This window comes from Fusarium falciforme, chromosome 6 (genome assembly GCF_026873545.1).
Source record: "Fusarium falciforme chromosome 6, complete sequence".
In the NCBI taxonomy this organism is placed as follows: domain Eukaryota; kingdom Fungi; phylum Ascomycota; class Sordariomycetes; order Hypocreales; family Nectriaceae; genus Fusarium; species Fusarium falciforme.
The window spans coordinates 3,675,539-3,689,163 of NC_070549.1; the positions used below are offsets into that span (position 1 = coordinate 3,675,539).

Sequence of the window (13,625 nt, forward strand, 5' to 3'; positions counted from 1 at the left end):
ACTGCTTTGATGAATCCGGGATCGGGATACCCCTCAGCTTCACATCTGCGAGACCAAGGGCCTCCCTAGGTACTTGACTTTGCCGGCTTGGGCGTGCTGGCCAAGAACCCCGCCCCCAGAGGGCGGTCCCCCAGACCCCAAACCCCAGAGTGGAGAGGATCCTAGCCGTTTCCGGGGTAGCGTACCTCAAAGTTGAGTGGTCCAGCCAGTGGCGATAAAGGTGATTGATTTCTTGATTTCTTCAAGTTCACTCCAGTACCCGCCCCCTCATCTCTTATGTGGCTCAGTCAAGTACATCACCCGTGGCTTCTACAGTAGCCCGCAGAGTATGCCATAGCATTTCGTGGAATTGTGTCGTCCAGACGCATGTATCCTACTTGATCGTGGAAAATCAGTCAGATCTCATCGTGATATGCAGCTTCCACGATGCCTGGTAATGCCAAGCAAGAGAGTGCAGCGTAGGAGTGTCACCAGTACTCGGAGCTTGTGGGACCGAATCCCTGTCGAGTTACTTGCGCGGGGACTTCCATCCCACCGCTAGAGTGCTATCAGAGCGTCAGGATCCTATAATGACAATCTGTTTGTGCACTATTGCTACCCATGTCGGTTAACGGGCACCCGGTACTCGGGCGTCCCGTCCCATAAACGCCGTGCTGGACCCGCGTTTGCCCCGTCCCCAGCATCCAACACTACCTACGATGAGCAGACTGCCCCTGTTGTTACGCTGTTTCCCATCGTAAACGTCAATATCCGAACTATGAGCACTGCCATGCCCACGCGGAGAGTCAAAAGAAGCGAGCGTCGCCGGTGCGCAAAGGCCTGTGACAACTGCAAACGCCGCAAGGAACGCTGTGATGGCTGCCACCCGTGCGGACGCTGTCGCAGTCGCCATGTCTCTGATGACTGCACCTTCACTTCTTCGCCGCGGCTTTCAAGCATCAACCCGATCATCAGCAGACCGGGGACTCTTCCCGAAGGCCACGACATCCCCGCTCAGGACAATTTGTCTGGTTTGGGGTGGACAGCCAGCCACGAGGAGCCTTCTGCTGCAACCCACTCAAGTAGCAGTCCTCTTTTGCACGGCTTCAACGGCCTCGACATCACCCACATCCCACAGGTATCAAGGCTGATCCAAGATGGCCATGGAAAAGTCATGTTCATCGGCGATTCCGCCAATCTTGCCTTCCTACAAATCATCCGTCGCTTGGTCCGCGAGTCCCTAGGGCCCTGCCAATTTGCAGAGGATCCATTGGGTCACCTCTTGATTGAGACGACACCCCTCAACCAGTCAGACTGGATCCTAGAGATGGTGAGCCGGCCACCAGCCAGACCTGAGCCAGCCGACGCCCAGTATCTCATCACCTGGTATCTACGCGCCACCAACTGTTTGCTCAATCTATATGACGAACGGGAACTGTACCAAGTCTGGTCTCGATGGATACAAGCCATAGATGACGGACGGGAGCCAAAGGCAGTGAGCGCCATCTTATTCCTCATATTCGCCATCGGAGCCCAGGCCTGCCCAGACGATCGAGACGACGATGCCGAGCGATACTTTAACTACGGGCGATTCTTGACTATCTCGGGCATCATGGAAGAACCAGGTCTCTCGACTGTTCGGGCCAATATCCTCATAACCATGTACCTTCTGGCGGCCTCGCGGAGGAACGCAGCTTTTATGTACTTAGGGACTGCGGTGCGTGCTGCTTACGCACTGGGTATCCATCGACGTGACATCAACGCCCTTTTCGACCTGGCCGATTATACGGCACGCGAGAGGCTTTGGAAAGCCTTACGCATACTTGACTTGTTTATGAGTGCGTCTCTTGGTCGCCCGCCCTCAACGCATGAGACACGAGATACGTCTGCCAAGGCCAACTACTCTGCCTGCAATGACCTATGCGCCATCTTCGAGGAGATTCTCACCGATGTATACTCGAAGCGCATGGTCTCGACGGATATCCTAGAGAGAATAACCGAACACCACCGGCAATGGACCAACAAATTTCTTACAGGCTTGGCGGTTGATGATATCCAACCGACTCAATTTATCGAGGTGGACGGAGGGAAGGCGATTCCCAACATTGGCCTCTTTCACCTAAAAGAGGCTTACTACTGGACGATAATGCTCCTCGCACGGCCTTTCTTGATTGAGAACGTATCTAAACACCTGTCAAAGGTGGCTGCAGACGATCCACTCGAAGCTGAGAATGGAGTAGCCGACTCTTCCTCCGACTTGGTTGTAACCCGCGCCTGCGTTGACTCCGCTATCCGCACCGTAGACCTTCTTCGAATGCTCCAGACGAGTGAGGAAGTTCCAAAGCGGTTGCCAGTTGTGGTCAACTCGCTGTTCATGGCAGCCTTGGTTATTGGGTTAGCGCAGCTCGGCGACATGAGCCGCCTGTTCCCCCTTGAGAAGAGCCTATCGTGTGCAAGGGCATTGCTCGCCGTTTTCGGCCGCCATGATGCTGTGGCGAGCAGGAACTTGGCCATCGTCGATAATCTCCAGACAGCATGCAGCCTGTATCTCGAGAAGATGGAATCTCGCAGGATGGAACGGCAGAGCATCCTCGTTGGAGGGCTTTTCGGTGTTGTCCATGGTGATACAACGACGGACTGCCCCGTCGCGGTAGAAAGGGAGGAGGCCCACGAGGAGCAGCAGGATTGTACCAGGCTACCCGGACTGGACCATGCGCCCTTCATAAACCCGGTAGGGTTGCCTAGTTGCAGTAACGGCAACTCTCTATCGTCCAGCGACTCCGGAACCGAGCCGATGATTGGCTTGAGCACCGATCTCCAAGGCATGGATGATCTGATACTACCCATGTACCCGAGGACACTGATGTTTGAGACATTCGATAAAGATATTCCTCTCTTCCCTACCGTAGATGCGAGACACCCCGCGTGGGATTTAGGGCAGGAAAATGAAGGAGAACTTCTTATTTAATCTAAGAGGTCAACTTCAATTATCTACTCGACATCCAGTCCCAAGACGATTCCCTGCCCTGAAGCGAGAGTTAGAGCCAGGTACTTTGATTATCGGAAGTGGAGGTTTGGGTGTTTGAGACCCTGAGACATCGTATCTCAGGGTTGAAATTTCCCAGAATCACGTTATGCGAGACGGATGGTCAGTAGCAGAGACATCGCACATTTTCAAAGAGATCTTGAAATGCCAGATGAAAACGATGTTTGTTCCAGTCTCGCTCTTGTCCGCTTTTCTTATGATCACATCAGTCTCTTACATGTTCTCAATAACCCACTTAACACCCGAGAAGGCATTTCGCAGGAACTCTCTAGTCTCAGGTAGGGTAGGGAACATCCAAAAACAATGCGGCAGACCGTCATAATGGTCGCTTTTGACATGGACGCCTTGGTTCTTCATCGAACCTGCCACGATCTTCCCATCGTCTCTCAAGGGGTCCAAACCACACGTCACTATATACGTCGTGGGGAAAAGGCCGTGACTGGCTTGATCAAGGCCAACAAAGTAGTCGGCGTCGTCTGATTTCGCATTGCATGCCTTGAAGAAGGACATCAGGGATGCCACGTCGATGATTGGAGTGTCTTTCTCGTTGTCCTTGAATGCTGTATGCTGTGAGCTATATCTCTCCGGCACATTATCCGGGTGGTACATGACCGGGCTGAAGGCAATGATGCCTTTCACGGCGTCCTTGGGCAGTTCCGCAGAGCCAAGCACAACTTTGCGTGCCACTGCAAAGGCAAGGGCGCCACCAGCCGAAGTACCAATGACATAGAGTTTGTTTGGTTCACCGCCCAAAGCCGTCGCATTGTGGTATGCCTTTTGGTGTTGGTGTTGTTAGCGTTTCCATTTCGGCCACTAATGGGATAAGACCAGAGCAACACACCCATTGGAACATTTTGAGAGCGTCCTGCAGCTGTGCTGGTGATTTGTGGGCTGGCGCTTTTCTGTAGTTCACGCTGATGATCAAAGTGTTTGCATTCTGAGCGATTGCTCGGCAAAGCCCATCCTCCGTCTCAAGATCTCCCAAGACGAAGCCACCGCCATGGAAGAAAACGCCAATGGGAAGCCGGTCTTGGGCGTTGGTTTCGCGGTGTGGAGTGTAGATGCGATACTTGGTGCCTTCGTAAGTGTTGTCTTTAGTCGATACTGAGTTGTACGGCTGGGGATCGGTTGGGGCCAGGAGAGCCTGGAGACCGGCGAACTGAGAAGTCATCTCTTCCGCGTCTCCTCTAAGCACGGGACGGATACCGCCTAGCCCTTCCTCCACCTTCAAACTGTTAGACACATGATGGCTATTCTTCTGGGAAGACAAAACTTACCTTGAGCCACGAAGGAGAGAAGTTCATGTTGACGTAAGGTAATGGTAATTGAGATGAAATATTAAAGGCGTAGTTTGAGAATGAGTAGGCTGTAATTTCGAGTAGGCTAATATGGACTTTGCCTGCTCTTGAGAAGGAATAGAAAGTTGAATATGTATGGCACGAGGAAGGGCCAAGACCGTCTCTTCTAACGCTAGGACGGGACCAGGAGACCTCTTGATTGCAGCTTTTCGGGAAGCCCTTAGCCGAAGTTGAAACTCTTTATGTCGTCGGGTATCACGCACCCATGGTGTGGTACAAGGGTAGCGACGGGCCGCGCTGCTTCAAGGGGATCGCCAACTTCACCTAGTATGCAAATGTCACCGTTAGAAGTTGTATCCTCGCTAATAAAGTATAGTAAAAGATTAACCAGCAACAAGAGATACAAATAAAGCCACGATATATCGGCATATTAATACTAGTTTATTTACTTTTGAAGCTCATGTTATCTAAAGAGATCTGCGAGGCATCACTCCATGCCTCTGTGCTGCAAATCTCCAAATAGCTTCAGGGAGTCAATAACCAAAGAGATTTGAGTCAAAGTATTTCAGGTACCGCAAAGGATTAACGGCCACAGTAAAACTTTGGAAAGCTGCCTCCGTGACTGATGAATTGCGCACCCGAACCACAAGACTTGAAACTTCAGTCCGGCCTCCCGGATTGAAACCGGCGTTGGCTTCGGACTCGTTCCATAAATCAAGCCGGATCGGATCGGCTTTGTCCACCCCGGCTTCCGATCCGATACACCGCCACTTCGGAATCATAGAGCACCACTTCAGCATCATGCAACGCCCATCACGCCGGAATATCCCATTATAATGGATACAAATAGTATTGAATGTTCAGAGCGTACCTATGGTTTCTGAAATCTTGTGCCTTTGACTTTTTTATCAATTTTTGTCATTGTCTAATGCACATTCATATCAATCGAGAATCTCCTCTATTTGTGGTTTCGCAACTAACGGTCCTATAACAAGGAACATGATATTCAGGAACGATATTTACTCAAAAAAAAAACGCATTACATCCGATTCCCATCCTGAAAGATCTATAATAATACACAAAAAGAACATGCATCTCAAGCTCTTGGTCGCCGCTCGTACTCAGGCTAGGAGCAAGGCGCTCAGCAGCGACGTCCACCCATACGTCGCCCTCCTCCCATCATTCCTCCACCCATGCGAGGGCCGCCCATCCGTGGACCTCCCATACCCATACGTCCTCCGCCCATACCCATATGGCCTCCGTGATGATGGTGGTGAACCACAGTGACTGGACGAGGGCCCACCATGACGCCGCGAGGCTGTCTTCGTGGAACGGGGAGGCACATTGTGAATATTGAAGTGGTTTTCAGTGTTTGTTTTGTGTGGTTGATTGAGAGTTGCTTGTCGGGATTGGGTAGAAGTGGATCTTTATGGTTGTTCTGGCAGAATATCCTTTTGAAGAGGTCTGATTGTAATGAGTTGTTTCAGGTTGTATTTCAGGAGTGATTGGTGGTTGTGATGATTATGAAAGAATGAAGAGGGGGGATTGTAGATCATATATAGTTTTCCAGATATCTTGCTTTGTCCATAACGAGCAGGACGAATGACGCCAAAGCAGAATGAACCAGCTTCGGAAAGCGTTCGATAATGACGCCACACAATCGCGCAACGCCGATGTCCCTCAACCGCATCCTCCAGGCTCAGCTTTGGCTGGATAGAAATAGAGTTGTGGCTGGCGTTAGATGGAAACTTTGTCTCAGCGCCGAGGCTCAGCTCATCACGCATTCCTCTGGGTAACAAAAAAACAGGAGACGGACGCTACTAAATCACCGCTGTTGTGTTGACATTGGTCACTGATTTAACCACTTTTCCACAAAGAATATTACTTAAATTCTAAATAGTTCTCAAGAACAGATCCTAAGGTATTATCTGGTCAATATTCAAATGAATTGAGACATTGTTAAAGGTGTTACGGCTATCCTAAAGCTGATGGGCCAGTTTCGTGTTTTTTGTTACCCCTGGGCATTGCAACGTCACTGAGCCGGTAGCTCCGACCACAAGGTTGCCAAGCACATCCAAGACGGCTCAGCTCGGGCTTGGCACACCACTATGACGCCGATCCCAAACTCAGACGGACGTTCCGTATTCTTTGTCCTCGGCTAAATCACCTCACTCAATATCCACTCTTTGCCTCTCCTGAATTGAGATAGTAATACCAGTGCTAAGACGAAGTGCCCTCCTAGAGTTACGCCTGTGTTATTTCCGTTGGGTTGCTCGGAGGCCCACCCCCCACCGCTTGTTCGAGCGCGTGACCTGTATTCTGTCTTCTGCCTCAGTTATTACATCAAGGGTCGGGCTTCAACTATAATAAAGAACACATTCAGCAGAAACTACGTTGGCTCCAACGATAGCGTGTACGCTGTCGAGCCAGCCAGCCCCTGGCTTGCAAATTCCAGGGCAAGATGGCATCAGATATCTCCTATCGTCATTTGCTCACTGGGCGAGAGTGTTTCTCATCGGCCTCTATCCCGTATTCCCTGTCCTGGATCCCGGATTACTTCTGAGCACACCTGGCTTACCGCGAGACGCGTTACCTCTGAGTCAAACTCGGTTCTTTGCCAGAATGTCTGCAGCTGCATATGATGCTGTGATGTGTTGATAGTGTTTATTTATATAGTTGGAGCCCAGCTCTTTATGGGATAACTGCGCCAGAAGATAGACAGACAGTGGCCATCCGGCCGGTAGACCTAGATCTCGTTGTTATCAGACCCAACACGGATACAATCGACACCCGCACCAATACTTTGGTACCCTATTCTCAGTCGAATTACAGAACGACCTTCATACCTACAGATCTGACGGGACTGTAGACTTGCCCAAGGATGGCATTGTCGTGAGCGAGGAATTTATGAAGGCACTCCTCATTTTCGCTAGTCCCATAACTCTAGACGACCTCATCCCGCCAAAGATATCGCTAGACACACATGTGATGAGACCCAGTAGCCGAACACAGCAGAGCCTTGACTCAAAGCCTACACTACACTTAGAGACTAGGATCTACTGGATGGTGAAGGATGACATCCTCGGCAAGGACCACATTAAGGCTCACCCAAATAGAATTATGTCTACTTCGAGCCTAGATCATATATCAAAGCCGTTTTTAGATACACCACTCACTAAAAAAGAGGGGTAAAAGCATTAAGGGGCAGCACGCGGGATTTTTTTTATTATTTTTTAAAAATCATTTCTTGTATAAAAATTTTATTATCTCTTAAGAAATGAGACATAATTTCTTAATATGTGTCACGGCGCCAGTTATGACAACCGCCGAGGTCACGTGCGACCTATAAGAACCCCCCAATCAACCATCGACTTGCGGTTTCGGACGAGTACGTTGCCGTGAGCCTCACGATAGGACTCACGATACGTCTCACGACTCACCGTGAGCCCGCTCAAGTATGTAGAACACGCTTACTTATACCTTCTTATGTACCAGCTACCTGAGCTATTAATACAACTTAGTTATACTTAATACCTTTGAGCATATCACCAGACATGACTTACACCCTTTGCCTTAGAATACGCAGTCTGATCTTCTGCTAATATAAACCCGACATGACCGGTTTATCCCTTGGGAATACCACGATCGTCACAAGCTGGTTACAGTAAATAATATTTGATCTTTGACATGCGTTGCGAGCCAGGTTGACGATGTGATGCTTCTCGTAGAACCGGCAGATTCGCCGCGCACCTTGAAAGCTAAGATTATAGTATATTACACACAACTTGCAATAGTTGGATCAGCTCAACAACTCCAGTACCTAAGCTTTAAACATCCTTGGCATAAGATAGTCAAATATGACCTGGTGCAGCCTTGACGAGGTTCCCTGGTGGCAGTGCGTGCTTCCACCCTCGACCCTTGTAATTTGGGCCAGGGTTTTTTCACACCTCAACTTGTCGAACAGGATCTGTGGTTGCCCCTTTAGAAAATGGTCATCTGGGGCATCCAAAATCAGCATCGGAGTCGTAATGTTCTCGACCAGGCCCTTCACGGTGTACTTGGTGACCTCACGGAACACCTCGGCAGCCGAGTCCACCCCCAGGGTCCATTTTGCATTCAGGATCCCCCATCTCAAGCCTGTCGAGAGGCTCATCATGATTTTTGCCACAAGCTCGATCGGGAAGTCCCAGTGCCGGTTGAGCATCCAGCGGGCCGGGTCCGGCAGTTTTTGGTGGAAGGCGCTTCCGAAATCGAAAACGCCGTCGTCGAGAACGATGGCGGCCGCGCGGTGCTCAGCGGCAGCGGCTCGCGCAACAAGGTAGCCGCCCATGCTCCAGCCGAAGATGACGATCTTGTCCGGTGCCGTCTCGGGCCGGCTGAGAGCGTAGTCCACGACGGGGGACAACACGCATTCCCAATCCGGCAGGAAAACCAAGCCCTGACGTCTCAAGGCTTCGCCTTGCCCTGGACCATCAAACGCGAGGACGTTGAACCCGCGCTCCAAAGCCGGCGCTGCGATGGCGAACCATGCTTCCTCCTTGACCGAGTCGAACCCGCCGTTGAAGATGATGGTGGGGCGCGGAACGGGAGGTCCAGGCGGACTGACGAAAAAGCCAGGCAGTGTCGTCTTCTCGTATGGTATCCGGATCTCGTCAAAGTTGTGCGCTGTCAGCTTCATGGCTGAGTTGAAACTCTCGGTGGACAGCCGGGTCAGCTCTTCGGCTACCTCGTCGTTCTTCGGATCCCGTCGTCGGTAGAACTCGGCCGTCCGGTAGTAGTTAGAGGCGCGTAGGAAGGCCTCCTGCGCGCTCATGTTGTTGCCCGCGGACAGACTCGCCTCGGCACCGCGAACGGCGCGGTCGGCTGCCACTCTCCATTCGCGCATCCAGCTCTCTTCGTCGCCGGGAGAGATGAGAGAGCATATGGCGATGACCTCTGCCACGTCGGCGCCTCCGTAGTTGCTGTAGGCGGCTGCCCTCAGGGCTTCGTAGCCAAAGGAGCTATCACGCGGAAAGAAATGTTTCATCAGGAAGGCCATGGCGGGCAAACACTGCCAAGTGTCGAGTATGGAGATGAAAGGGGTGAGTGAGATAAGTGAAGAGGAGACGTGCGTGTCGAGTCAGGATCGCGAGCCAAGACCAAGTGTGGAGGTGACGTGATTGTGGAGGAGAGCTCACGCGAACAACCCATTTATATCCAAGTTTTGCGTGTCGAGTTCGGAACAGCGATGTACTAGCAAACGCTCTCTATTTCGGGCCGAACACCATTCGGTCGGGGTTAGAGCTCGGGATTTTGGGTTGGAGACGGGGTTAATTACCATAGCGGGAAAATATCGGACATGGTACGTCTTGTTGGGCCTCACCTGCCAACGCTCCACCCCTTCGCGACAACTTCGTCGTTTCCCAAGATACCAACAAACCGGAGGAAAGAACAAGCAGTTAGACTTCCAAATGTAGATAGCCAAGTAGTTAGTACAAATGATTCTTCTTTCGCGCGTGCCCTATTCAATTCATGACTGCGCAATGATTTTCTCCGCCGCCCTCGCCTTCTAAGCCTAGCAATTGGACTCAAGTAATAGGCGCTGAACCTCAGGAGCTTCAGGGGCCCTTCAGGGCCATCCTCTTTTCACAGACCTTATGTATGCACAGTACTACTAGCATTGTATTGTACTGTAAATCCTGACCAACCAGTGCAACGATTAGCTACTAAAGTGGATACAAAATGGCAATGTATGTTGAAATGGCAAGGCATGTTGCAGGGGCATGCAAGACGTCGTTTGCACCGAATATCAACGCCAACATCGCATGCCACCCACTGCAGACTCCCGCCGCGGTACAGTCGGTATTTGGGTCAAAGCCGGGTCTGCTATGGAACTGTGCCTTCACCCCCCCAAAAACCACTCAAGGGCTCCAGCCCTTCGAAATGCGCAAATCCAGCCTCTGCGAAAGTCAAGTTCCACCACTCCAGTCCCTGTTGGTCCAGATTCAGATCCTCCATTGAATCTCTGGGTTGATCGATATCCTGCCCCCTGAGATCGGTTGAGATCGGAGTAAAGCCTGCAAGGCCTTCTTGGCCCCCGACTCCGGCCCTATCAATCGTTGCCAAAGGCTGCAGCGGCATTCCACCTTGGTGAAGTACGGAAAGATCGGATCCGACCAGGGCTTGATTCCTGACATGATCCGTGACAATATTTTCTGGTATGTTTGTTGCCCCAGCCATCGGCGGGCTTTGGCATGCGGCTTCAGTTGGGATTTGTGCCAGAGCTGCACGAAGCCTTTCCCTCTAGATGCAACGTAGAAATCAGAGTTAGCATAAAGGTCGAGCGAGGACAGACATTAGACAAGTTGATAGACTTACAGGACTTTGCAAAACTCTCCAATACACAGAGAGCGCGCCCAAAAGGTCAAGAATGGCTCGCACAGTCGATAGACCAGCCCCCCCTGAAGTTGCAGAGCACCGGAATGAATCTCCACTAGAACAGCTGTTCCGAATTGCCATCTCGTGAGCGATGATGACCCCTCCTGTAATAAATGCACCATAGCCAACGAGAGGGCTGATGTAGGAAACATCAAGTGGAGCTTGGAGATAGGAGTCGAGCAATCTCGCGAATCGTTGTGCGAAGGTGAGAACCTTCTTTGCACTGTTTCGCACTTCCTCAGGCCTTGCCCCTAGATCGAGCGATGAGCCAGAAAACAGAGGGACAACAGTGGAGTGCAAAGCCATTTGGCACATGTAGCACAGTGCGTCCAACATGTGGAAAAGGTGGGTGTCTGTGAAGGTGGTGTTTGCCGACGTTGGGTGATCCTGACGAGGCAACTCCTGGTAGATAGCCGAGGCAAGTGACGACAGATCGGACAATCTCCCGAACTTCGTTGCGACTGTCAGACTTTTGGATTCGACAACGAATTGCTGGATCTTTGCCCTAAACTCAAAGTTAGCCTGGGTACTTGACGGGCTATAACCAGAGCCTACCACACTCCCACCACCTTCACCAAGGACGCAGAGAATGGTAGGCACCTTGTGGCGTCTTGGCTCTGGCCCGACACAGAGGGCCTCCACTCCGTGGTCATGACTACGCCGAGAACAACTCTCCAACCGACTGACGTGTTGTCAATCCGTCCTGGCAGTGGGATTCCTTTCGTCTCCAGCCAGGCCGATCTGAGATACGGCTCTGGCTGTGCAATAATGCACATGGAGGCCCAGCATGACCAGAAGCACCGTCGTTCCAGCTCTGCATGTAGCGGAGGCGAAGAGTTGGCGCTGCGATCCTTATTTCTCTGGCCGTATGCCAAAGCGCGGCAGCTGCGATACGCCAGGGCTAGGAAACAAGACGATTAGCTAGTGTGTGTGCCAAGAAGGCTCGAGGGGATCATACCGTGACACATATCCCCCTTCCACGCGTCTCCACGCCCGAACCAGTACAGAGTGAGACATTCAAGCGCTTGAACCATGTGCAATGTCGGTTCATACATGATCAGTCCCATAACATCCCTCATGGAGTCTTCTGCCCATGGCATGCTGCACACGTGGAAAACACTCAGGGCTCTGAGCTCGGAAAACTTGGTCATGTCACCTCGAGCATCGCCGGCATTTTGGGGGGCTAGGAATCTATCCCAGTCGTGGAGTAAGCCTCCTGGTCATGTCAAGTAGCAAGGAGGACCTACAGCGAAGCCAGCGCAAATATCCCCTTCAGCAGGTAGTCTGGCAATTTCCCTTCAATGTATTCTTGGAAGAGCATCGGCTTGCAAAAGAGAAGTGAAGCGTTGTAGATTCTGGCGAAGTAGATTTCGAGCAAAGAAAGCCCCATAGCCCGTGAAGGGAGCGGCGAACAGGCATTTGGTACGCTGCCTCGATCCGGGCTTGCACTCGAAAAAGATGGGTCGGTGTTCCGGAGGTGTGTCGAGTATGACTGCGTGGAGTCGCGATACTTAGCCCTGTCTGTTTTTCGAGTGGTGGGCTGGGGATGGTTATAGGCTTTGGTGTAGTGAATCAGGAGATGGCGTACAACATACCTCGAAATTGAAGCTGTTGGGGAGCTTGTCCAGATAAGGAACTTCATCTTGGGAATTGGTGGCAGAGAAAAGGTGGCCCTGGTCCCCTGTTGCATCTTGTGGTTGGCGAGGCTGTAGTTCTTCCACCAGAGACCGGTTGGCTTCAGCGTCCCGATCCAGAGAGCCAGGGCTATTTCTGTGAAGAGTACGCCTTGTTCTGCTGTGCAAGGAGGTCTGTGGCCTTGACGATCGGCGAGCCGGATTGGTACGTCTGCGGCCTGCCAGAGCCGGATAGATGCAGCAGGCGCCCAACCGTCTGCATCGCACACATATCGGCCGTTCGCGACTGCATTTTAGCTGTGACGGGCGATGATCTGATCAGCGACAGTGCGGTTCTGGGCACGTTATCATGCTTTCCTTCTCACCTTTTGGTCCCGGCATCGCTGGCAAGCGGTCACAGACCTGTCAAACCAATGAGACAATGGTTCCGCAACAGTCTCTTTGGAAGCCAGACGAGACAGCTTACCGATTATTCTCCTCCATCGAATAGCTCATCCAGATAAGCGTCTATTTGAAGGAAGGCTTCTTGGGGACGCCAGGCTCCATGTTCGAGAGCCTTGATGGGGACGGAATGTTGTTGATTGAACGGTGCGTGCAAGCGTAGGGCACGATGGGTTCGGTCTCAAGTTGATGGAGTTGTGGTTGTTTTGTTTTGGTTGACTCAACTGGTCTTGCGGGGATCCCTACTTCTGGGCACCCTCCAAGTCTTCCAGCCCGCCCCACTGCCTTTTCCTCCCACCAGAACTGGCTGAACTTCGCTGGAACTACGGAGTAGGTAACCCACTTCGCCGGCTTGGCGGTCCGTGTGCTCCCTTACTGTATTCACACCAATCTAGCCGAGGCATCTAGATTCCTCATTGCTTCCAATTGAACGCATCTCGCAAAAAGATTCACAAAGGAACATTGACAAAGGATCTTTCGTACAGAGGCGTGAATGGTATTAGCGTCCTACATCATACAGGCATGCCTTCCTCCGAGGTCTGCAACTCCCTTTTCGAATTGGGGTCAAGCCGCCCCGTTTCACATACTGGAGATTCAGAGGCGACCGAACAACGAGGACCTGCTTTTGAATCTGCCCTTGACTTCCTGTTACAATAAAGAACGGTTTCCCCGCTCCCTTCTTTCGGTCTTTTGGGAGCGGTACCCTGTCATCGATCGATACCTCAGTAACTCCGAAACGTGGTCCTTCGATGTCAAGTTCGGGCCGAGTCCCACGTTCGTTCGGCGCCACAGGCCGGACCACAAGCGAAG

The 13,625-nt window shown here is 51.7% G+C and overlaps 4 protein-coding genes across 4 annotated transcripts; 1 reads left to right on the forward strand and 3 right to left on the reverse strand.

The window, feature by feature from the left end:
* Positions 1 to 757: 757 nt before the first annotated feature.
* Positions 758 to 2,947, forward strand: NCS54_00871300 (Zn(2)-C6 fungal-type domain-containing protein; the record flags this gene model as incomplete). The annotated part of the gene is made up of 1 exon (XM_053154088.1): positions 758 to 2,947. The coding sequence occupies one exon, from the start codon at positions 758 to 760 to the stop codon at positions 2,945 to 2,947; it is 2,190 nt and encodes a 729-aa protein (XP_053010063.1).
* Positions 2,948 to 3,238: 291 nt separating this feature from the next.
* NCS54_00871400 (Abhydrolase-3 domain-containing protein) lies at positions 3,239 to 4,329 on the reverse strand (the record flags this gene model as incomplete). The annotated part of the gene is made up of 3 exons (XM_053154089.1): positions 3,239 to 3,799; positions 3,867 to 4,250; positions 4,303 to 4,329. The coding sequence occupies 3 exons, from the start codon at positions 4,327 to 4,329 to the stop codon at positions 3,239 to 3,241; spliced, it is 972 nt and encodes a 323-aa protein (XP_053010064.1).
* Positions 4,330 to 8,143: 3,814 nt separating this feature from the next.
* On the reverse strand, positions 8,144 to 9,361 carry NCS54_00871500 (Alpha/beta-hydrolase; the record flags this gene model as incomplete). The annotated part of the gene is made up of 1 exon (XM_053154090.1): positions 8,144 to 9,361. One exon carries the CDS (start codon positions 9,359 to 9,361, stop codon positions 8,144 to 8,146), a length of 1,218 nt encoding a protein of 405 aa, XP_053010065.1.
* An 827-nt stretch (positions 9,362 to 10,188) lies between these two features.
* On the reverse strand, positions 10,189 to 12,869 carry NCS54_00871600 (Zn(2)-C6 fungal-type domain-containing protein; the record flags this gene model as incomplete). The annotated part of the gene is made up of 9 exons (XM_053154091.1): positions 10,189 to 10,605; positions 10,681 to 10,795; positions 10,860 to 11,245; positions 11,296 to 11,641; positions 11,699 to 11,931; positions 11,988 to 12,232; positions 12,336 to 12,671; positions 12,740 to 12,776; positions 12,841 to 12,869. The coding sequence occupies 9 exons, from the start codon at positions 12,867 to 12,869 to the stop codon at positions 10,308 to 10,310; spliced, it is 2,025 nt and encodes a 674-aa protein (XP_053010066.1). The 3' UTR covers positions 10,189 to 10,307.
* Positions 12,870 to 13,625: the final 756 nt, after the last annotated feature.